The 24,622-nt window shown below is 41.2% G+C and overlaps 1 protein-coding gene across 4 annotated transcripts in view; it reads right to left on the bottom strand.

Moving 5' to 3' along the window:
• Positions 1-24,622, bottom strand: part of Usp34 (ubiquitin specific peptidase 34) — a 191,773-nt gene that overhangs the window by 164,297 nt on the left and 2,854 nt on the right. For all 4 annotated transcript variants that reach the window (XM_052734681.1, XM_052734680.1, XM_052734682.1 and 1 more), the window contains exon 2: positions 9,679-9,766. In XM_052734681.1, coding sequence (XP_052590641.1) covers positions 9,679-9,766 — 88 coding nt within the window. The remainder of the gene's footprint in view (positions 1-9,678; positions 9,767-24,622) is intronic.

The following is a 24,622-nucleotide window of genomic DNA, read 5'->3' on the forward strand; positions in this document are numbered from 1 at the left end:
ATCCAAATGCCCTCTTCTGGCCTCTGCTGGCACCGTATGCATGTAGAGCAGAGGAGATACATGTGGGCAAAATGTCCATAACATAAAATTTTTTTTAAAAAAGGGAAAATAAAAAGGAAATGGGAATTAAGGTGGGTGGCAATGAATGCCTTTAATCCTAGAATCAGGAAGGCAGAAGCAGCTAGATCTGCAGGTTCTAGACCAACAAGAGGTCCACAGTGAGACCTTGTCTCAAAAAACACAAGAGAAAAAAACATTGGAAAGACTCAGGAGTTAAGAGCCTGAACTCAGAGGTGTGCCTGAAGTAGGACAGAAAAAGGGGTCAATAAAAGGTTTCAAGTAACCGTCCTTGTCCAACAGCTAAACTATCACAGCCAAACCAAAGGATAGATAGATCTCTTAGAAAATATGAGTCCATAAGAAAAGCCTACTTTGAGGCCAGCTGGTCTACAAAATGAGTTCCAGGCCAACCAAGTCACACAGCGAAACTCTTTGTCTCAAAAAAAGAAAAGCCTGCTCACCATTTATACCTATCATATAGTATAGATCATCGTTTTTTTTTTCTTTTTTTTTTTCTCGAGACAGGGTTTCTCTGTGTAGCTTTGCGCCTCTCCTGGAACTCACTTGGTAGCCCAGGCTGGCCTCGAACTCACAGAGATTCGCCTGGCTCTGCCTCCTGAGTGCTAGGATTAAAGGCGTGCGCCACCACCGCCCGGCTTAGATCATCATTTTTTTTTTTTAAAAGATTTATTTATTTATTATGTATATAGTATTTTGCCTGCATGTGTCCCTGCAGGCCAGAAGAGGGCACCAGATCTCATTATAAGTGGTTGTGAGCCACCATGTGGTTGCTGGGAATTGAACTCAGGACCCCTGGAAGAGCGGTCGGTGCTCTTAACCACTGAGCCATCTCTCCAGCCCTAGATCATCATTTTAAGATGTCCCATCCACAGAGAATATCCAACTTTGCTGTGTCCTTATCTTAACCATAAAGGACAGCCAGGAATAAGTCTTTTTAAGAGCAAAGAAAAGAACCAAAACAAACAATAAATAAAAAACTATCATCAAAGATGACAAAAACAAACAGTAAATAAAAAGATCGAGCCTAGCTTGGTGGTACACACCTTTAATCCCTGAATTCAAGGCCAGCCTGGTTTATATAGCAGTTCCAGGATTCCAGGGCAGCCAGGGCTACAGAGTAAGTAAGACTCTCTCAAAAAAGAAAAAAAGAAAAAAAAATGTGAAATCCACAAAGAATCAATAAAAAGTTAAAAAATAATAATAATGAATTAAAAAAAAAACTCAAAAGTAAATACAACATAGAACTTTCTATTACTTTGATAAACTGTGTCCAAAAGCAACTCAGGGAAGGACAGGGCTCATTTGTCTTACAACTCCGAGTTACAATCCCTCACTGAGGAAAGACAAGGCAGAAGTCAATCTGGAAGCAGAGGCCATGGAGAAAGGCTCCTTATTAGCATAGTCCCACGGCTTGCTCAGTTTGCTTTGTGATAAAACCCATGACACCCACCACAGTGGGCCATGCCCTCCTATATCAATCATTAATCAAGAAAATGCCCATAATCCTGGCATCTCTGCCATGCTGGGGTCTCCACTGCAGCTTAGGCTGCATGTTCACCAATGGCCTCTCCTGGGTTCTCTTCAAAGACTCCAACCCTGTACCACAGTGTCAAGCCTCAGCTTCTCTCCATGACCCCTTCAATCCTGGGGTTTCCAATGCAACTGAGGCTACACTTTAACCAATGGCCTTTCCTGGCCTCTCACACTACCAAGCATTAGTCGCTCTCCATCATCCCTTTCAAAAAAGCTTTCCGGGCCAGCACTTGGGAGGCAGAGGCAGGCACATCTCTGAGTTCAATGCCAGCTTAGTCTACATACTGAGTTCCAAGACAGCCAAGGCTACACAGTGAGACCCTGTCTTTTAAAAAAAAAAAAAAAAAAAAAACCAACAACAACAATGCAACTTTTCACACAGCCAAAAGCAGCATCATGTGTAAGACTCTTAAACATTACCAAGTTCAACTGCCAACTTGAGAAACAGAATTGGCTCCTCTGGACTACAGCTTCTGTGTGTTGGCCTTGAGGAAATTGTCCCAGTAAAGCAAAGGTTTATTTCAGTGTACTTCTGTTCAGAGCTGATTCTTCAGCCACAGCTGACCAGAAACCATAGATTATTAATTCAAACATCACCACAATGGCCCTGACACAGTTTTTGTTTCTCTATGAAATTCTACAAGGCAGGCCTCTATCATGTGCACTTCTCTAAACACAATTGTCCAAGTTTCCACAGAACAGGCCATTAAAAGTTTTCATCGATGGCTTTTCCAGCCCAAAGTTCCCAACACTTCCATAGTCTTCCCTAACAACATGGTAATGTCTATCGCTACAACAGCTGTCTGGTACCAACGTCTGTCCTAGTTTGCTGTCTGTTACTGTGTGAAACTCTTGCCAAAAGTGACTCGAGGAAAAAAAGGTTTTGTTTGGCTTCCACTTCCTGATCCACAGTCCATCACTGAGAGAAGACAAGGCACAAAACTCAACCACTGCAGGCACCTGAAGACAGGAGCTAAACAGATTACCATGGAGCAATGCTGCTTACAAGCTTGCTCCTTAGGGCTTATTCTTACTTCAGGACCCCTGCACAGGGGTAGCACTATCCACCAAATAGGCTGAGCCACCTCACATCAATCATTAATAAAGGAATATTCCACAATCTAATGGAAACAATTTCTGAGTTGAGGTTACCTCTTTCCAGATGACCATATATTATTTAAAGTTAATATAAATTAAGTAAAAAAAGAAAAAAGAAAGAAAAAACACTAACCAATACAATCACAAGAGAGCAAAAACTTTAACTGTACTCTCTAAAACTTAGAACCTAACAAATATTAGGTTATTAAAAGAATGAGTGTTATAAAAACCGAAGGAGGGATTACAAAAACTGGGTCGTTTACAGTTGGCAAAGAGCTCAATATTAGATCATTTGTCTTGGTATGTACGAGACCCTGGGTTCAACCCTAACCACCATTTAAGATAAAAGGCTTTTTAATTGTACTGTACATAGATAGACTATTTGCATGGTTTTTTCTTTTTCTTTTTTGGTTTTTCAAGACAGGATTTCTCTGTGTAGTTTTGGTGCTTGTCTTGGATCTTGCTCTGTAGACCAGGCTGGCCTCGAACTCACAGAGATCCACCTGCCTCTGCCTCCTGAATGCTGGGATTAAAAGCATGTGCCATCACCACCCTGCTTGTATGCCTTTTAAATAAATAAGTCATTTATCATTTTAAACCCGATTAAAATCTTAGCAACTTCTAATACATAACAGAGGTCCAAACAGGGAAACTAAAACAATCTCCCCAAAAGAAAGACACAAGACTGACAGTGGGGAGAAAAGGAAAGCATACAACCAATCAAAGACCAATAACAGAAGATAGATGGAAGTCAGGAGATAAACACAAATTCTCAAGGCTCTTCAGTATCTTTCTTTCAAATTATTGGAAGATTTAAATTTACATAAAGAGTACTGATGAAAGATGAAAACATCAAGATCAAAATTAAAGTGAAAGTCAATGGAAATGTATTAAATGTATAGAACGCACAAAAATGAAATTACTAATCAGAAGGAGGAATACAGCTAAAGCATAAACACCAGTTCTAACAGCATAATCAGGAGTTTAAGATTTTTTCATAAATGGTCATATGCTAATCCAATCAACCACAGCTTTTAGGGGTTCTTAAGTAAAGCCTACATATTAGTTACTGAGACTTAATTATAGAGTACTTTTCTGCTGGAAGAAACACTTCCCTTCTCCTAAGTACCCTTCTGGCTTCCTGGAATCCGCTCTCCCTCCCACACAGATGTGCATATATAAAAAGTTGTAAGATTCAGGCTGGAGAGATGGCTCAGAGGTTCAGAGCACTGGCTGCTCTTCCAGAGGTCCCGAGTTCAATTCCCAGCACCCACATGGTGGCTCACAACCATCTATAATGAGATCTGGTGCCCTCTTCTGGTGTATAGACATACATGCAGGCAGAACACTGTATACATAATAAATAAATCTTTAAAAAAAAAAACAACAGTTTTAAGATTCACATGAGAGAGGATATGTGGTGTTTGTCTTTCTGAGTCTGGGTCACCTTACTTAATGTAATATTTCCCAGTTCAATACACTTTCCTGCAAATGGCATAATTTGGGGGGAAGAGGGAGTTAAACAGGGTTTCTCTGTGTAGCCCTGACTGTCCTGGAACTCACTCTGTAGACCAGGCTGGCCTTGAACTCAGAGATTCGCTTGCCTCTGCCTCCCATGTACTGGAATTAAAGAGGTGTGTGTTACCACCACCACCTAGATATTCTATTTTTCTTTACAGATGAATAAAATTTCATTGTGTGTGTGTGTGTGTGTGTGTGTGTGTGTGTGTGTGTGTGTGTATCCATCCCACATTTCCATTATCCATTCTTCTATTGATGGACATCTAGGTTTATTATATTTACCTGCTACTGTGAAAACAGTAACAAACATAGATAAGCAAGTATCTGTAATAAGATGTAGTCTTTCGGATAGATATCCAGGAGTTGTATAAATGGATCATGTGAAAGTTCTTTTGACAAGGCAGTGGTGGCGCATGTCTTTAATCCCAGCACTGGAGAGGCAGAGGCAGGTGAATCTCTGAGTTTGAGGCCAGCCTGGTCTACAGAGCAAGTTTCAGGACAGCCATGCCTGTCTCAAGAAAAACAGTTCTATTTGCAGTTTACTGAGAAACCACCACAGTGATTTTCATAAAGGCTGTTCCAGTTTACACTCCCACCAGTGCTTGGACCCTCTCTTTGCAGCTTATGTGGTCAGCTGTTTTATGGTACCCACTTTCAGAACAGAAAGGCCTACCCAAACATACACCACTTATAATTTTTGAAATATAAGAGAAAAATCCTAAAGCTTTCAAGCAGGGTAACAAGGGAAAGCTAGGGGGTTAAAAACTACTAAAACTGCTGGGCGTCATGGCACACATCTGTAATTCTACACTCAGAAGACTGAGGTAGGAGAATCAAGTTTTAGCCCAACTCTGGGCCAACTAGAGCTACACAGTGTTTCTAAAGGAGATTAAAAAAAAAAAAAGTAGCACTTCAGAAAAACAACACTGGATCCCTGGAATACAATGAAGCACTACTTCCACAATTCTGAGAGAAAATAACTTTCCACCAAGAATCCTGTATTCAACAAAAACATATGTAACAAAAGCACACACATAGACTAGACACTTTAGACATGCCAAGTCCAAAACTCGTGTTTTTCCATATAACTTTTCTCAGAAAAGGTCAAAGTAAAATAATAAAGCAATGAGCACTCAAAAATGCAATCGAGGAAGCATGGCTAGGGAAACAGTAAAAGCTGAGGAGGAGATCTGAGGAGAAGCTGGCCCAAGAGCAGATAATACAAACTGAAACTGAAGGCTGCAGTAAGAGGAGACTGGGCACAAAATAAAAACAACACATCACCACTCAAAAGGGTTAACAGTTAAGAAGAGCTGGGCCGTGGTGGCGCACGCCTTTAATCCCAGCACTCGGGAGGCAGAGCCAGGCGGATCTCTGTGAGTTCGAGGCCAGCCTGGTCTACAGAGTGAGTTCCAGGACAGGTGCCAAAGCTACACAGAGAAACCCTGTCTCGAAAAACCAAAAAAAAAAAAAAAGTTTAGGAAGACTTTGTGATACATATATAGAAAATTACTCAAATGAAAAAAACTAGTAGAGACTCCAGGAAACAAAAAATGTCTAAGATATGAAATGAACTACTTAACATTTTGGCACCTCTTTGAACAGCATTTTTACTTTTACAAGTATCTAAGAATTGACAGCAACTATATTAAAAGGACGTGATAAAGTAAAATCCTATATATCCTAAAAGGAAGGTACAGTTATACCTAAAATTGATATGAAGCAAGAGCTGCAAGATAATACAATTTCATAAAAGCAGAATATTAAACCATTACATGAAAACAGAACAGGATTGAGCAGGGGACTTTAAAAATACGATATACTTTCTCTTTCAATTGCATTTTGGGGTAGAGCCTGGAACATGCTTCATTGGCCATGCTGGCTTCTAACTCAGATGTTTACATACCTCTGCTGATATAATGTGCCACCACACTTGCATCAGTGACTTTTTAAATTTATTTATTTTTATTTCATGTACAGTGGTGTTTTGCCATGGGTGTTGGGTCTCAGAACTGGAGTTACAGACAGTTGTGAGCTTTCATGTGGGTGCTGGGAATTGAACTTAGGTCCTCTGGAAGAGCAGCCATCTCTGCAGCCAGGCTGCCTACTTTGTACAGAAAAATAAAACCTGCTGAATGTTGTAACTGCCACAGCAAACACCAGGGTCCGCTAGGTCAGCCCACAGCTGGTACTCAAGACTACTCGGTAAACCTTTGTTGAGGGCTTCCAGTTCCAAGCACCTAATTACTCACAGGCAAACCTAGCAATTTTTCAATTATGTTTATTTTAAATGTGATCAATGGCCATTTCAACAGATATTCTATGAAAAAGTTAATTCCAATTGTTTGGGAGTTCTTATCACATGGAAGGTCATCAGAAACAATAATACTGGCCAGGTGTGGTGACGCATACCTTTGATTCCAGCACTCAGGAGGCAGAGGCAGGCAGATCTCTGTGAGTTCGAGAACCTGGTCTACATAGTGAATTCCAGGACAGCCAGGGCTACATCAACTTGATTTTACAGGTTTTCATTGCACACATTTTGTTTGTTTGTTGAGACGAGGTCTAACTATGTAGCCAAGACTGGCCAGGAACTTGGGAACCTCCTGCACTGTCTTCCAAGTTCTGAAATTACAAGCCTTTGGTAAGATGACTCCATCGAAGGCTTTCATCAGTCTATTGACCATCTTAGATGTGAAGAATTATTTTATATGAGCTAACTCTGGAGGGAAATACTTTAAATAATAATAGCAATATCTTTTTATTTTGTTTTTTTGTTTGTTTGGTTTTGGTTTTTTAGTCAGGGCCTCACCACGTAGCTCTAGCTAGCCTGGAACTCAGAGATCTGCCGGTCTATGTCTCCCATGAGCTAGGATTAAAGGCATGTCCCACCATGTCCAACTCAACAAATTATTTTCTTTTTATTCTGTGTGAGTGTGTGTGTGTGCACCACATGTGTACAGGAGCCTTCAGAGATCAAAAGAGGCACTGAATCCCCTGGAACTGAAGTTACACAGGGCTGTGACCTACCATGTGGGTGCAGAGATCCAAACTGGAGTCCTCTGGAAGAGCAATAAGGACTCTTACCCACTGAACCATCTCTCCAGCCCCCAACACTTTATTTCCAATTTTTCTTTCCTTCTTCTATTTTGTTTTTGTTTTTTTTCCCCAGACAGGGTCTTTCTACATAACCCGGGCTATTCTGGAACTATGTAGACCAGGCTGACCCCAAACTCAAAGAGATCCCCTTGCTTCTGACTCCTGAGTGCTAGGATTAAAGGTAGGTGCCACCACATTAAACTTCCAACATGATACTAAGTGAACATTTCCCCTCACCTATCTATCCTGGTTAATATACTACAATGGCAAATCCTGACCACTGATAATACATTTATTTGGTAACCTTTCTGTATACTGTACGTTGGTGACAGGATCACAAATGCTGAACACACTAAACTATATTATGCCCATCCCATTCTATTGCTATTATTCGTGAAAGCTACTTTTCTCCATGAAAGGTCACCAATTTATTAGTGTTCCAAGATCCTTTTATTGGCCTCAACCTAATCATTTTTTAGATTAACTGTTAATAGCTATTTACTCCATAAAAGAAGCACAATCTTATATTTAGGCAATAATATTTGTTCAAGTATAAGAAAATAGCAAGTGGGGCTGGAAAGATGGCTCAGCGGTTCAGAGCACTGACAGAGAACCTGGGTTCAATTCCTGGCACCCACATGGCAGCTCACAACTGTCTGTAACTCCTGGATCCAACACCCTCACACAAACATACAGGCAAAGCACCAATAAAATGTTTAAAAAAAAAAAGAAAATAACAAGGCAGGTGGTGGTGATACACACCTTTAATCCCAGCACTTGGGAGGCAGAGAAGTAGGGGGATCTCTGTGAGTTTGAGGCCAGCAGGTCTATTGAGGTCACATTAAATGCAGGTGCTACCACTGCCCAGCTTAAACTTTTTATTATCAGCTATACTGCATACTTTCATGTTACAACACATATGTTCACTGATCACTAACTTCAAGTATTTTTTAAAAGTTTCTATTTATTGCCCAGTGTGGAGGCACACACCTTTAATCCTAACACTGAGGCAGAGACAGGCAGATTTCTGTGAGTTTGAGACCAGTAGGTCTATACAGTGAGTTCTAGGATAGCCAGAGCTACAAAGTAAAATCTTGTCTCAAAAAAAAAAAAAAAAATTAGTTTCTATACATATAGTATGTGTGTCCCTGCACACACGTGTTAATTTATGTATTGGTACCATGACACACGTGGAAGTCAGACAACAACTTGTGAAAGAGTCCTCTCCTTCCACCCGATCAATGTCCCTGGCCTGAGCCTCAGTTATCAGGCTTAGTAGCAGGAGTCTTTACTCATGGAACCAGGCCTCTGTTCCACTTTAAACATTTTTCTAACTCATAAAAATGTCAGAAAGACTAGTTCAAATTGGGCAAAGCATGTAAGTGAAAAGATATTTAGTGGGGGGTAAGTACAGGAACAGTTATTTAGTATATACAAGTCCTTGAATTAAAATTCCATCCTTATCTCCCCGAAAAAAAGATTACTAGAGGGCTGGGGATAGATATAGCTCAGTGGTAGAGCCCAGCAATTAAGATGCTGGGTTTGAACTTCAGCACTGTAAAAAAGATTGTTTACCACCACCAATTAAAATCACACAGAGACAGACATTTAGTTCATATTGACTATATTAACAACTATGATCCTTAGAGTTTTATTCTGTATATTCTAAACTTATGTATTATATAAAAGTTGATCTGAGCTGGGCGTGGCAGGGCACGCCTTTAATCCCAGCACTGGGAGGCAGAGGCAGGGGGATCTCTGTGAGTTCGAGACCAGCCTGGTCTATAGAATACATTCCACGACAGCCAGGGCTACACTGAGAAACCCTGTCTCAAAAAAACCAAGGGAAAAAAAGAAAGGAAGGAAGGAAGGAAGGAAGGAAGGAAGGAAGGAAGGAAGGAAGAGGAAAAAACCTCCTATGTCTCAAAATAATTGAGATATTTATATATGTAAATTTTTTTTTTTTTTTTTTTTTTTTTTGGTTTTTCGAGACAGGGTTTCTCTGTGTAGCTTTGCGCCTCTCCTGGAATTTTATGCATATATACATATACACACATACATACATATACATATATAAAAATGTCTTTCAAAATTTTGGCCACTCATTCTTAAAGAATGAGGAAAAGGTGAAAGAAAGAAACAGATTTTTATGTTGTTTTAAAGATAATATCATAATCAAGCCCATGACTAAGGAAAAGGTAAAATGACTGAATATTGGTAACTACCATTTAATACAAAAAAAAGAAAACCATGTAGTAAAACATCCTTGAAGAAAATCTAATGACAAGTAATGGCAATTTATACAATTTCACCAAGTTAATCTTCAAAATACCTACAACTGCATACCTCTGAGTCCAGGAATTGATATAAGCAAATATTTTGAGAGTATGTTCCTTTCTGAGCTGCAGTCCATCACCACCTTCTATATCTGATACTGAAATAGAAGGATAAAAGTAGGAATAAATGTTAAACCAATATTAAAGCCAATACTTTAAAAATAAAGCTTAGATACAAATGCAAATATCAATTCTTTTGCTTTCATTACTGAAATAAAATCTCGACTACTGAGTGCTCCTAATGTGTGACCATGACCAACAGTAACCTGGAGAGGAAAGGGTTTATTTCACTTAAAGGTTACAGTCCACCATTAGAGGAAAACAGAGCATAGAGAAATGCAGCTTAATGGCTTGCTACTCATGGCTCGCTCAGCCTGCTTTCTTATTTTGTTTCTTTTGCCTTTTTTTTCTTTTTGAAGGTTTTTGTTTTGTTTTGTTTTAAGACAGGGTCTCTTTATGTTCCAGACTAGCCAGGGCTACGTAGTGAGATCCTATCTCAAAAAAATAAGGAAAAAAAAGGCTTAATCAAAGTGTTTTTAGGATTGACTAGGTTTTTATTTATGTATGTGTGTGACACTGTGTGAGTACGTGTGTCAGGTGCCAGCAGGATCCCCTGGAACTAAAGATACAGGCGGTTATGAGCTACCTTGTGGGTAGTGGAAACTGAATGCAGATCCTCTACAAGTGTACCGGATGCTCTAAACCACTGGGCCATCTCTCCAACCCAAATGAAATACTTTAAAAACCAAGACAATTTAATTCTACTCCTACTCCTGCTGCTTATGAACTGCCCTATTTGGACCAAATCATTCCTCATGACTCCTGTGAGGTATGTAGTGTTACAGTGTTGAAAAGCTAAAGACATACACAGATAGCCTGAGATGTTTTTTTTAACTTTGCCATTCCACTTCTCTTTTCCCAGACAATAAATACGCTCTAAGAAACTCTTATAATTCTGGGCAGGAAACCATAGCTTCTATCTAGCAAGCCATGTGATCATGAAGGTCAACAACAAATATAGTATATATCCAATGAACTGTTTGACAAGTTATGTGTATTGAATGCATTTTCCGTTTACGTTTCCAATTTGTTGCCTGGTTTTTGTTGTTGTTTCGAGACAGGGTCTCTCTGTGTGACAGTCCTGGCTGTCCTGGAACTGACCAAGATGAGATCCATATGCCATCTGGCCCTGGTGTTGGGATTAAGGGTATGTGTCACCATGCCAGGCTGAGTTTTTGTATTTGGTATTTTTGTGTTTTGTTTTCGGTGGGTTTGTTTGCTTTTTTGGTTTTTTTGCATTTATTTTGTGTACATGTGCTTTAAGTTGTCAGAAAACAACTTGCAGGAATTTGTTCTCTCCTCTTATCGTGTGGGTTCCAGGAATCAAAATTGAGTCATCAGGTTTAACAGCAAATTGCCTTATCAACAGCTGAGCCATCTCCCCAGCCCTAACATTTCTTCTTTAAGTGACTATATAATATAGTAAAAATTTCTCTTGTACTTCCCAAAATGGGAGAAAGAGAAACAGCAATCTAAAACAATGTTTGTCAATTCATACTATTCCAGAAGCATCATCAATTAAAGCTTCAAATTCAAAGGTGCTACAACAGTGGTTCTCAATCCTCCTAATGCAGAGCCTTTAATACAGATCCTCTTGTTGTAGTGACCTTCAACCATAAAATTGTTTCCTTGCTACTTCATAACTGTAATTTTGCTACTGTTATGAATCATAAATATATGATATGGAGGATACCTGATATGTGACCCCAATGGGATCGTGACCCATGGGTTGAAAACCCCTGAGCTAGAGATGGCTCAGCAGTTGAGAGCCCTGGCTGCTCCTTGGGAGGACGAGGGTTCAACTCCAGCACCCATGTGACAGCTCCCAACTGTCTCTAATTCCAGTTCCAAGTGATCCAAAGCACTACTTCAACAGCTGAAGGCACTGCCTGCATGTGGTGTTCATACATGCAGGCAGACACCCTGTGCATGAAATAGGAACATCAAATAAAAATGCCAAAAGTTTCACAACCACATAACCACAAACTCAGTACTCTTCATTACTCCCAAGACTTGGAAGATTTAAATTTGGATACCATTAACATTCTCTCATTACAGGCTCAGTATTCTGTACCTGAAATGCTTGGAATTAAGAACTAATTCCAGACCAGAATTTTTCAGAATTTAAAATAATGGTGCAGATTTTACTAGTTGAATATGCCATTAAAAAAAGTTAAAGCTGGTGGTGGGGGATGGGTGCTGGAGAAATGGCTCAGTGGTTAAGAACACTTGCTGCTCTTCCAGCTAACAAGAGTCTGGCTCTCAACATCTATCTCAGGCAAGGTCAAGGGATCAGAGATCCTCTTACAGCACAAACATTTGTATACTCATAAACAAATAAACAAGCAGAATTTTTTTTTTTTTTTTTTTTTTTTTTTTTTTTTGGTTTTTCGAGACAGGGTTTCTCTGTGTAGCTTTGCGCCTTTTCCTGAATCTTGCTCTGTAGCACAGGCTGGCCTTGAACTCACAGAGATCCACCTGCCTCTGCCTCCCGAGTGCTGGGATTAAAGGCGAGCACCACCACCGCCCGGCTTTTTTTTTTTTTTTTTTTTTTTTGGAACAAGCAGAATTTTTAATGGAGCTGGCAAGATGCTCATCAAGTAAAAATTACTGCCTCCAACCCCTAAACCTGAATTTAATCTTCAGAATCCACATGGTGGAAGGAGAGAACTATCCTGCAAGTCGTCTTCTGAGCTCCACACGTTCCATGGCATGCACACACGCACGCACGCACTCGCGATCTCTCTCTCTCTCTCTCCCCCTCTCTCTCACACACACACACTCACACACACACACACACACACACACACATGTCAATAAATGTAATCTTTAAAACTTTAATTTTTTAATTCAAAATTTAAATTCTAGCATCACACTGACTAGAAAACATTAGGTTTTAGGTTTAGTGATGATAATCAACCTCTATTTCTTCATCAAACTAGAAGATATTATCTCACTTAATATATGACTTATCTTGCTATTTGGGGAACTCACCCTGGGAGAGAAGATGGAAACAAAACATCATTAGAATAAAACAACATGCCGGGTGGTGGTGGCACTCATCTTTAATCCCAGCACTCAGGATGCAGAGGCAGGTGGATCTCTGAGTTTGAGGTCAGCCTGGTCTACAGACAGAGCTAAAGGACAACAAAGACTACAAAGAGAAACCCTATCTTGAAAAACAAACAACAAAAAACATAAAACAGCATTGTTGGCCACATTACACCACCTGACAGGTAACGATCAACAGTACCCCGTTACCTTCTTACTCTGAAGGCACCGTGAAAGGCTCTACTGTCATCACTGCACAGTGGTAAAGGCCTATATCTCAACACTTGGGTGGCTGCTGCAAGAGGATCTTGAGTTCAAGGCCACATAGCTACATAGCAAGAAACTGCCTTTTGGGGTGGAAGGTGTTGGAGGGCAGCATGGAGAGATGGCTCAGTGGTTAAGAGCACTGGCTGCTCTTCCAGAAGATATGGGTTTAATTCTAAGCATGCATATGGTGGCCCACAACCATTTGTAACTCCATTTCCAGGGGATACAATATCCTCTCATGGCCTCTGTGGGCACAAGCACGCACATGGTGCAGAGATGCCTGCAGGTAAAACACTAGTACATATAAAATGAAATAATAATAAAATAAATCTGGGGCAGGGAGGTAGGCTGGAGAGTTGGCTCAGCAGGTAAGAGTACTTTTTGCTCTTGCCGAGGACCTGGGTTTGATTCCCAGCACTCTTACGGTGACCAACAACCATCTGTAACTCTGATTCCAGGGGGTGTGACACCTCTTTGGACCTCTGCATGCATGTATATGCATTCAGGCAAAACACTCATACACATAAATTTTTTTAAAGAAAAGGAAAATCAGGGGGCTATTTAAGTTATACTATGACCAAATAATAGAAAACTATATTAAGACTACAAAAGGGCTGGGCAGTGGTGGCGCACGCCTTTAATCCCAGCACTCGGGAGGCAGAGCCAGGCAGATCTCTGTGAGTTCAAGGCCAGCCTGGTCTCCAAAGCGAGTTCCAGGAGAGGCGCAAAGCTACACAGAGAAACCCTGTCTCGAAAAACCAAAAAAAAAAAAAAAAAAAAAAAAAAAAAAAAAAAAAAAGACTACAAAAGGTATAATTTAATGGGATACTTATACAGAAAAGATGCTGGTATCTTTTCCTCTTTTGTCAGCGGTCTTATTATGTAGTCCAGGCTAGCCCTGAATTCACAATCCTCTCAGATTCCCTAGTTATCTATTGCTGGGATTACAGGCATGTGCTACCACATCCAGCCTTAACCTGTGTTTATAAACATTAAGAGCGAGGTAGCACAATAAATTTTAGGCTAGTTTGGATTATATGAGAGCCTGTCTTAAAAAACAGATAGGTGCCGGGCGGTGGTGGCGCACGCCTTTATTCCCAGCACTCGGGAGGCAGAGCCAGGCGGATCTCTGTGAGTTCGAGGCCAGCCTGGGCTACCAAGTGAGTTCCAGGAGAGGCGCAAAGCTACACAGAGAAACCCTGTCTCGAAAAACCAAAAAAAAAAACAAAAACAAAAAAAACAGATAGGTAAGTAGGTAGGTAGATGACAGATAGATAAATAGATAGATAGACAGACAGACAGCTATAGCTGAAGAGATAATTCAGTGGATAAGAACGTCTGATGTATAAGCATGAGGCTCTAAATTGAAATACCCACAGGCAAAAGCCAGACGTGGCCACAAAGGCCTCTACCTCAGCATTGTGGAGCAGTGAGGCAAATCTTGAGAGCTCAATGGCCAGCCACAACCTCAAGTTTCAGATTCAGTGACAGACTCTGTCTCAAGGGAATAAAGCACAGAGGAAAACATCTAATTTCTTCCTTTGTCCTTTACTTGTACATTGACATGCATTAATCCCAAACACACAAGTGTGAGAGGACATACACAAGCTATAAATACACAACATTATAGGAGAGATGTAGCTAGTGGTAGAACACTTGCCTAGTATGTACATGACCAGGATTCAATCTACAGCACCGAAAAAGGAGAAAAAAGGCATCATTTCAGAGGGCTGGGAATGTGTTTAAAGGCAGAGTGCTTCCTTATTATGTTCAATCACCAGCACCACAAAATAAATGATATTAGAGGTAGGTATAGCTTAGTGGTAGAATGGAGACCCTGAGTTAATCTCTGTCATCAATAATAATAATAATAATAATAATAATAATAATAAAAGGCAACATACAAAATTTGCTTATTTAAACTAAGAAGCCTGAGGTAGCCAAGTGTAATGATCCACACCTTTAATCCCAGCAATAAGAGAGGCAGAGGCAGGTAGATCTCTGTGAGTTCAAGGCCAGCCTACTCTACAGAAGAGTTCCAGGACAGCCAAGTCCGCTACACAGAGAAACCCTGTCTCGGAAAACCAAAAGGACTGAGATAAGATAGAAAAGAATGAATTAAAAATTAAGAATTAAGAAATGGCTCAGAGCCGGGCGGTGTTGGCGCACGCCTTTAATCCCAGCACTCGGGAGGCAGAGCCAGGCGGATCTCTGTGAGTTCGAGGTCAGCCTGGTCTCCAAAGCGAATTCCAGGAAAGGCGCAAAGCTACACAGAGAAACCCTGTCTCGAAAAACCAAAAAAAAAAAAAAAGAAATGGCTCGGAGCCAGAGTAGTAGCACACTCCTTTAATCCCAGCACTCAGGAGACAGAGGCAGGTGGATCTCTTGAGTTCCAGGCCAGCCTAGACTAGAGCGAGTTCTAGAACAGCCAGGACTGTTACAGGTTGTCTTGGAAAAAAGAAAAAGAAATGAAATGGCTCAGCTCAGTAAACAGAAGTGCTTGCTGCCAATTCTAATATCAGAATCCAATCCCTAGAACCCCAGTGATATGGAAGAACCAAACACCGAGCGCTGTCCTTTGACTTCCTCAAGATATGCTCACATGGACATGCACAGACACATCCAAGCAAACACACACACACACACACACACACACACACACACACACACACACACACAGAGTAATAAATGCAAAAAAATTAAGAAAAAAAATCAAGTAACATCTGGAGAGGAAATGAGGAAAGGGAACCCTTGTTAGCACTGTTGTTGAGAGTGCAAGTGCAGCCACTACAGAAATCAATATAGAGATTCATGAAAAAATTAAAAAATAGGTATGGCCTAGATATACCATTCCTGGGCATAAACATAACCCATAACCAAAGGGCTTTATAGCCAAACACAGAGATACCTGCACATCACATCCATTTTTACTTTTTTTATTGAGACAGTCTCACTATTTATCCCTGGCTGTCCTGAAATGTGATATGCAGTAGACCAGGCTGACCTCAAACATAGAGCTCCACCTGCCTCTGCCTCCTAAATGCTAGGATTAAAGGTATGCACCACATCTGGCCACATCCACATTTATTGATGTTTTCTCTCTTCACAATAAAATGAATCAACCTACCCATCTATCAACAAGTAAATATATAATAAAAATGTGGTAACAATGGAATTTTAGTCAACCATTAAGAAAAATTAAATATGCAGAAAATGGATAAGGGATGGAGAGATGGTTAAGAGCACCTATTGCTCTTATAAAGATCCTGAGTTCTCTTGGTTCCCAGGACTAACACAGTGGCTCACAACCCCCTATAACTCCAGTTCCAGGAGATTCAATGGCTTCTTCTGACTTCTGAGGGTACCAGGCATGCACTCAGTACACATACATACACATGCAGAAAAAGTATTCATACCCATGACATAAAATAAATCTAAACCGGGCAGTGGTGGCGCATACCTTTAATCCCAGCACTCAGGAGGCAAAGGCAGGAGGATCTCTTCGAGTTTGAGGCCAGCCTGGACTACAGAGTGAGTTCCAGGACAGCTAGGACTGTTTCACAGAGAGCAAATTACGTACAAAAATGCCATAATGAAACCTATTACTTTGTTAATTTTAAAAAGTAAGGGGCTAGAAAGATGGCTCAATAGTTAAGAGCACTGGCTGCTCTTCCAGAGGACCTGGTTTGATTTCCAGCACACACACAGCGGCTCACAAGTGTCTGTACCTCCAGTTCCACAGGGTCCTGCGCCTTCTTCGTGCATGGGCACTGCACACACAATGCAAAGACATACATGCAGGCAAAATACCCATTACACACAAATAAAATTTAAGGAAAGAAGTAAAAAACAGGACAGCCATCATCAATGTTAGATGAACTAGCTAAATTTTATACTTCATAAACTTTGTTTTCAATGTAAATGTCTATGGGAAAGAAAAAAATATTTCAAAGTATCACATCAGGAGTCAGCAGTGAAGTGGTAACAATTTTGTTTTCTCCTACCTCCTATGGGTTTTAATTTTATTGTTTGGTTTTGGTTTTCCAAGACAGGGTTTCTCTGTCTATCCCTGGCTGTCCTGGAACTCACTCTGTAGACCAGGCTGGCCTTGCACTCTGAGATCCACCTGCTTTGGGCATGCACCACCACAACCGGCCATTTTATTATTTTTGCTTGTATGTGGTGCTGGAAATATAATCCAGGACCTCACCAAAGACTAAAAGAAAATTTAAAAAAAAAAAAAGTAATCCTGGGACTTATTTAGTTAACAGCAGAGAACATAAGAAATGCTGGGCTGATGAGATGGCTCAATGGATAAAGGGACCTGCAGCCAAAGCCTGACAATCAGTTCAATTCCCAGGACGCACATAAAAGAAAAATCTATAATTATACACATATGATGAGTTCTTTGAAAGATAAGCTTTTATTTACATTCCAAAGAAAAACTCAGTATTTATCCAAGGCTGCTGAAACTGTATATCCATGGTGAAGGTGTTTAATTTACTACAAACATTTAAAAGGCTTTGAGTAAGTTCAAGATCCTCCTCAGGTCTGGGTTACATGAGACCTTGTTTCAAAAAACCCAAATAAATAAATAAAAGCTTCAAAAATTAAAATTCTGAAAGTCTTCAAGTAACATACAAATACATAAAACTTCATGATTAGTACTTACAGCACTAGAACTACAGTTTAAAAATCAGCAATCTAGACAAGCATGACAACACATACCTTTAATCCCAGCACTAGGGAGACTGAGGAAAGCAGAGCTCTTTGAGTTTGGGGCCAGCCTGGTCTACATATCCAGTTCCAACCAGCCAAGGCAACATAGTGAGCAATCTCCAGGCCAGCAAGATGGCTCAGCAAGTAAAAATGATCCTCACCAGCCAGCAAGCCTGACAACTGGAATTCAATGCCTGGTACCTACAGGACAGAAGGAGAGCTCCCACTGGCTGTCCCTGACCTCCACATGCAGACTGGTGCACACACAAATAAAAACACCAAAATCCTAGGAACCCGAACTATACTCACTTGCACATACAAATAATCAGCACCAACTTTATAGATCAAGTTTCTCATAGACAATTGTAAGAAGTATTGTCTGCATAACAGCAAAAATGTAATCTGGGGGCTGAAGAGATGACTCAGCAGTAAAAGCACTTGCTGCTCTTGCAGAGGATCCAATCAGTTCTAAACATCCACACGGCAGCTCACAACAGCCTGTAACTCCAGTTCCAGTGGATCTGAAACCCTAATCTGACTTCTGGTGGCTGCTGCACACATGCAGTATACATACATACATACTTATATTCAGGTACTACATATATACATACACATAAGAAATGTTATCTGTAGCTATTATAAACTATATAAAATTTTATTAGCAAAGAATGCTGGCTCATGCTGTCACTCTAGCACTAGAAAACTAAAGCAGGTGGATAGTTGTGAAGTGAAATCAGTCAGGGCTACTGAATCCCGGTCAAGTATAGATCAAAGAGTAAATCTGTCTCAAACAAACAAACAAGATCATCCTCTTCCTAGTCCTGTCCTCGACCTCCTCTTCTTGTTCTCCCAGAACCAAGCTCCATAAATTCAGAGATATACTATGGCACTGTCCTTTATTTAACCACTTGAAAACATTTCCTCCATATCCAATAAACAGCAAAATAGCCAGGCAGTGGTGGAGCATGTTTGGGAGGCAGAGGCAGGAGGATCTCTGTGAGTTGAAGGCCAGCCTGGTCTAAAGAGTGAGTTCCAGGACAGGGTCCAAAGCTACACAGAGAAACCCTGTCTCAAAACAAACAAACAAACCACAGCAGAATAAGCTTTTATGTCTATAGTCCCATATCCAATGACTATTTTTCCCTTTTCTTATTTTGGAAGAGATGGGGCCTCATGCAGCCCTGACTCACCTCAAATTCCCTATGTAGCTGAGGATAACCTTGCACTTGTGATCCTATTGCATCTACCTCCTGGGTGCTAAGACTACAGGTGTGTACCACTAAAATAGGTTTTATGGGGTAACAGGATCAAACCCGGAGTTTAGCATGCTAGGCAAGCTTGCTACTGACAGCTGTATATACCCAACCCATGAGATTTTCTTTCTTTCTTTTATAGGGTTTCTCTGTGTAGTCTTGGCTGTCCTGGAACTTGCTCTGTAGATCAGGCTGGTCTCACAGGGATCCACCTGCCTTTGCCTCCTAGTGCTGGGATTAAAGGCATGCGCCACCACCGAAGGCAGGCGAGCAGTTCTCAAAGACACAGCCTCCTCACCCATGCACACCCAATCCTGGAAGAGAACCAACAATTCTGCTAGAGATGCCAACTGTGCCCTAAGTTTCCATGCCTACCTGCACTAGGACCTTACATCATGAGGAAGGGGCTGCCACAAGCCCCACTGTTCTAGAGATATGCCATGTTGCTACAAGAGGTTTGCTTATCATTTAACACTTTAGGGCCATGTACTTGGCCTCCACTAGTACACCCAGAGAAAGCTGCATATCCTACCTTCACATAAGTTCCTTGAAAGCCATGAGCTTTTGTAAACCAACAAAGTAACCAAAGGCTGACCTAATATAACACCGCTAAGCAAGAAACAGTCTGTGGCCTGGTGACAGACCATGGTCCAGGGAGGCATGGCTGCTGCAGAGTGGAAGGGTAAAGAGACAGGGGGTTCTGATCTGCGATCCTCTAAGACTCTGAACAAGATCTAGCTTCCCAGTGAATGACGAAGGTCACAGTTTCAACCATAACACAAAGTGCTGGATGTCTAGAAGAACCCAGGCTATTTTCTTGGTTAGGGTCATCATTTTCTGACTAACCTATACATAATAATATAACTATTATACATAGTTGTTTGCCAGGGGCAACTTTTTGCCATAGTATTTGTACACAGATATAAATAGATAAATGGATATCACACTTGACCAAACTGACTGGAGGAAGAGTTTGACACTCTTTATTAGAACTAGTCCTTAACTAAAATCTAAGAATTATAGCTTTGGACTAGCAATAGCTTACCATTTCATCAAATGCAGCTACTTTTTGAAATTCCCATCAAATGAACAAAAACTGTTCTACGTTTCTAACACAGCATCCTCAACCCCCCAGAATTTGGCAGTTCATCATTTCTTCTTTGCTAACTGCTCTATCAATAAAGACACAAAAAATCTACCACATTTCCCCAGTTCTTGCTTCCTAGGAGAGAATGTTCTCTTTCTGTTCCTTTGCTGAATGAAAATGGAACATAAAGTTCTGACAACATTTTTTTTAGTAAAGAGATATGGATTCTGCATATCTTTTGGCTCCTGAGTGGCAAGCCCCTGCCTGCAGTACTCCTGCGGCTGTAAGTTTTCAGATGGGGGATTGAGGGATTGGAGGGAGGGCCAAGGCTAGCTCAAGATTCAGGTACAGTGTTCAGAGGGAAGTTACCTGTGAGGAAGCTTTTACAAAACACTTGTTTGAGATCTGCTGATGTGCAAGGTGGCTTCAAATCAATCCTATGTATGCTTGTGAACTGGACATATCAGATCTTACCTTAAAAAATTTATGTGGTACTAGGGATTAAACAAACCTAGGGTTTCACATATGTCAGGCAAACATTCTACCAACTCAGCTACATTCACAATCCAAATACTACCTTTTTAAAAACTATATATATTTGCATCTACGTGTGTGTGTGTGTGTGTGTGTGTGTGTGTGTGTGTGTGTGTGTGTGTGTTTGCATGCACACTATATCCCCTAGAACTGCAGTTACAGATGGTTGTGAGGTACAGATGCTGGAAACTAAACTCCAGTCCTCTCCCAAGAGCAGCAATCATTCTTAAGCACTGAGCCATCTCTTTAGTCCCACTTTTTTTTTTACATTTATTTTTGTGTGTGGCAAGTGTGTCAAAGTCAGAAGACAACTTGCAGGAGCTGGGTTTCCTCCATCTACCGAGTAGGTTTCAGAACGGCATTCAGGTGGCAGGCTTAGCAGTAGATGCTTTTCCCAGCTGAACCACCTGCTGGGCCCCGGTATTATCGCTGTAAAATCTTTTTTTTTTTTAAGCCAGGTGTGGAGGCATACATATATCAGGAGACATAGGCAGGCAGATCTCTGAGGCTAACCTGATATACAGAGCCAGTTCCAGGACAGGCAGGGCTACAGAGAAACCCTGTCTCAAAAATCCAAAAGAAAAAAAATTACCTTTGGGAGCTCAAGAGATGACTCAGCTATTTAGAGCACTGTCTGTTCTTCCAGAGGTCCTTAAGTTCAATTCTCAGTACCCACATGATGGCTCATGACCCTCTATAACTGTAGACCTTTGGGATATGATGCTTTCTTCTGGTGTTCAGGCATACACACAGACAAAACACCCATATATAAAATACATAAATAGGCGAGGCGGTGGTGGCGCATGCCTTTAATCCCAGCACTCGGGAGGCAGAGCCAGGCGGATCTCTGTGAGTTCGAGGCCAGCCTGGGCTACCAAGTGAGTTCCAGGAAAGGCGCAAAGCTACACAGAGAAACCCTGCCTCGAAAAACCAAAAACAAACAAACAAACAAAATACACAAATAAACCTTTTTTTTTAAGGTTTATTTTTATGTATGAGTGTTTTGCCTACATGTAGGTATGAGTGCCTGGTACCTCAGAAGTCAAAAGAAGGCATCAGATCTCCTGTAACTGGAATTACAGATGTTTGTGAGCAACCATGTAGGTGCTGGGAATCCAACCCAGGTCCTCTGCAATAGCAGCAAATGTTCCTAATCATCGAGTCATTCCTCTAGCACCTCTACTACCATCCTTTTTACACACACACACACACACACACACACACACACACACACACATACACACACACAGGTTAATATGCCAGGTGTGGTGGCTCACACCTTTAATCCCAGCACCTAGAAGGCAGATCTGTGAGTTCCAGGCCAGCCTGGTCTACATAGTGAGTTCCAGGCCAGCCAGAGCTATATAGTAATCAGTGTTCATTACAGAGACAATGCTGATACCTTCCTATGTTAACATACCACATATTTTACAGTGCTTCATCATTTATAGATGTTACATTATAAAGCTTTTGAATTACAGCTGATCATGGCAGTTCATGCCTATAACCTATTCCTTGGGAGGCTGAAACAGAACTATTTGAGGATAGCCTGGGCTACAGAGTGAGACCAAGGCCCAATATACAAATAAATAATATTTAGATGGAAATTGTGAATAATTTATGTTAGTCAGTGCTTCAAATATTAATTGGTTAGAGAAATAATAAGATTTCCCAAGTTAAAAAAAAAAAATCTGCAGTCGGGCAATGGTGGCGCATGCATTTAATCCCAGCACTCAGGAGGCAGAGCCAGGCAGATCTCTCCAAGTTCGAGGCCAGCCTGGTCTACAGAGTCAGATCCAGGACAGGCACCAAAACTACACAGAGAAACCCTGTCTCGAAAAACAAACAAAACAAAATCTGCAATTAAGACAGTACTAACAGACAGGCATGGTAGTCTGAAATAGGAATATTACTTGCAAGTTCCAGGCCAGCCTAGGCTAAAAAGCAAAAGAACAATGTCATTCCCTCACCATAGCCTCTCCCCATATAAAAGCCAGACATAGTAGTTCATGACTGTAATTCCAACACTTGGGAGCCTGAGGCAAGAGGACCAGGAAGGACTTCAAAGCCAGCCTGAACTGTCAAAAAATAGGTAGAGCCGGGCATGGTGGCACACACCTTTAACCCCAGAAGAGGCAGGTATATCTCAGTGAGTTCGAGGCCAGCCTGGTCTACAAAGCAAGTTCTAAGACACCCAGAGCTGCTACACAGAGCAACCCTTTTTTGAAAAAAAACAAAACCAAAACCAAAAAAAACAAAACAAAAACAAAGGTGGAGGTGGGTACCCTGTAGGTTAGTCCTTACTATAGGATTCTTAGCCTGATTCTAGACTTCAATAGGCCTTTCACCTGTAGGTAATTTATGTGCAGAGTTACATAATGTATGTTTATATGGTGAGAATTACAGCTTGAGAACCTCTCCAGGACGAAAGGTAAAACTGACAATATTGGCCGGGCGGTGGTGGCGCACACCTTTAATCCAAGCACTCAGGAGGCAGAGCCAGGCCGATCTCTGTGAGTTCGAGGCCAGCCTGGACTACCAAGTAGTCCCAGGAAAGGTGCAAAGCTACACAGAGAAACCCTGTCTCAAAAAACAAAAAAAAAAAACCAGACAATATTGTAGCCAAACACTGATGACAAAGTAAACAGTTTAGAAACTATTATTGCTATCTTTTTCTTGTTAGACATATTACTTTCTACCAGATTTATTCACCTGGTTTTAAGACAAGGTTTCACTGTGGCCTGTCTGGCCTCAAACTCAGGATCTTGCCTCCGACTCCCAAGTACAGACATAGATGCCCCACAATGCTCTGCTCTCTGCAAATTTTTTTTTTTTTTTATATGTGTAGGGGTGAGTGTGTTCACATACCTTGAAGGTCAAGATAGTGTCTGACCCTCTGATCCCCTCAAGCTGGAATAATATGGCAGCTGTGAGTCACCCCACATGTGTGCTAGAAACCAATTTCTGGTCTTCTGCAAGAGCAAGCAAGTTCTCCTAACCATAGAAGCATCTCCTCAGCTGCAGTCTCCGTCAATTTTTTTTTTTTTAAATGTTCCACAGTATTCCTCCTTTGGAGCCTCTTCCAATCCTAAGAGTTCTCTTTTCCTTAATAAATTTATATTTGAGCCCCTTAATTATGGCCACTATACACCTTTAAGAAGGAGAGACAGTGAGTTGAGGCCAGTCTGGGCTACACAGTGAGTTGGGGGGGGGGGGGGAGGAGGGGGAGAGAGAGAGAGAGACACCGAGACCCTGTCTCAAAAAAGAAAAAGCACATGGTCTGAGGGATGTAATTCTGAACTTTGAATCAAGAATGAATACTCATCTTTGCACAACCTATAGGGAAGGAAAGGACAGCCAAAACATAATTACAAAGTAAACTACAAGAAAGACATAATCCACTTCAACTTAAAAAGCTGACTTTCTAGAACTCTAGCTCTAGGGGAGCCGAAGGCTCCTCCCTGACCTCTGAAGGCACAAGGAATGCATGTGGTACATTCATATACGTAAAATTAAAGATCTAAAATTTTTAAAAACCTGATTTTCTTTGTTGCTTTTGTTGAGGGGGCAATTCCTGGGGCTTAAAGCCAGAGCCTCCTTCACACCAGGCAAGCACTACCACTAACTATATCCCCAGCATTCTTTTTACTTTATATTTTGAGACAGTGTCTCAACTAAATTGCTCACGATAGCCTTGAATTCATTTGTTTGTTTGTTTGTTTTTCGAGACAGGGTTTCTCTGTATAGTTTTGGTGCCTGTCCTGGATCTCGCTCTGTAGACCAGGCTGGCCTCGAATTCACAGAGATCCGCCTGGCTCTGCCTCCCGAGTGCTGGGATTAAAGGCTCACGCCACCACCACCCGGCCTTGAGCTCATTTTGTAGCCTAGGAAGACCCCTGACCTTGTGATCCCCCTGCCTCAGCTTCCTGAGTTAGCTAGGATTACAGACAAACCTGTACCACCAGGCCAGGCTAATTCAACAA

The sequence above is a fragment of the Peromyscus californicus genome, unplaced genomic scaffold (assembly GCF_007827085.1).
Source record: "Peromyscus californicus insignis strain IS unplaced genomic scaffold, ASM782708v3 Scaffold_13__1_contigs__length_99412109, whole genome shotgun sequence".
Lineage (NCBI taxonomy): Eukaryota > Metazoa > Chordata > Mammalia > Rodentia > Cricetidae > Peromyscus > Peromyscus californicus.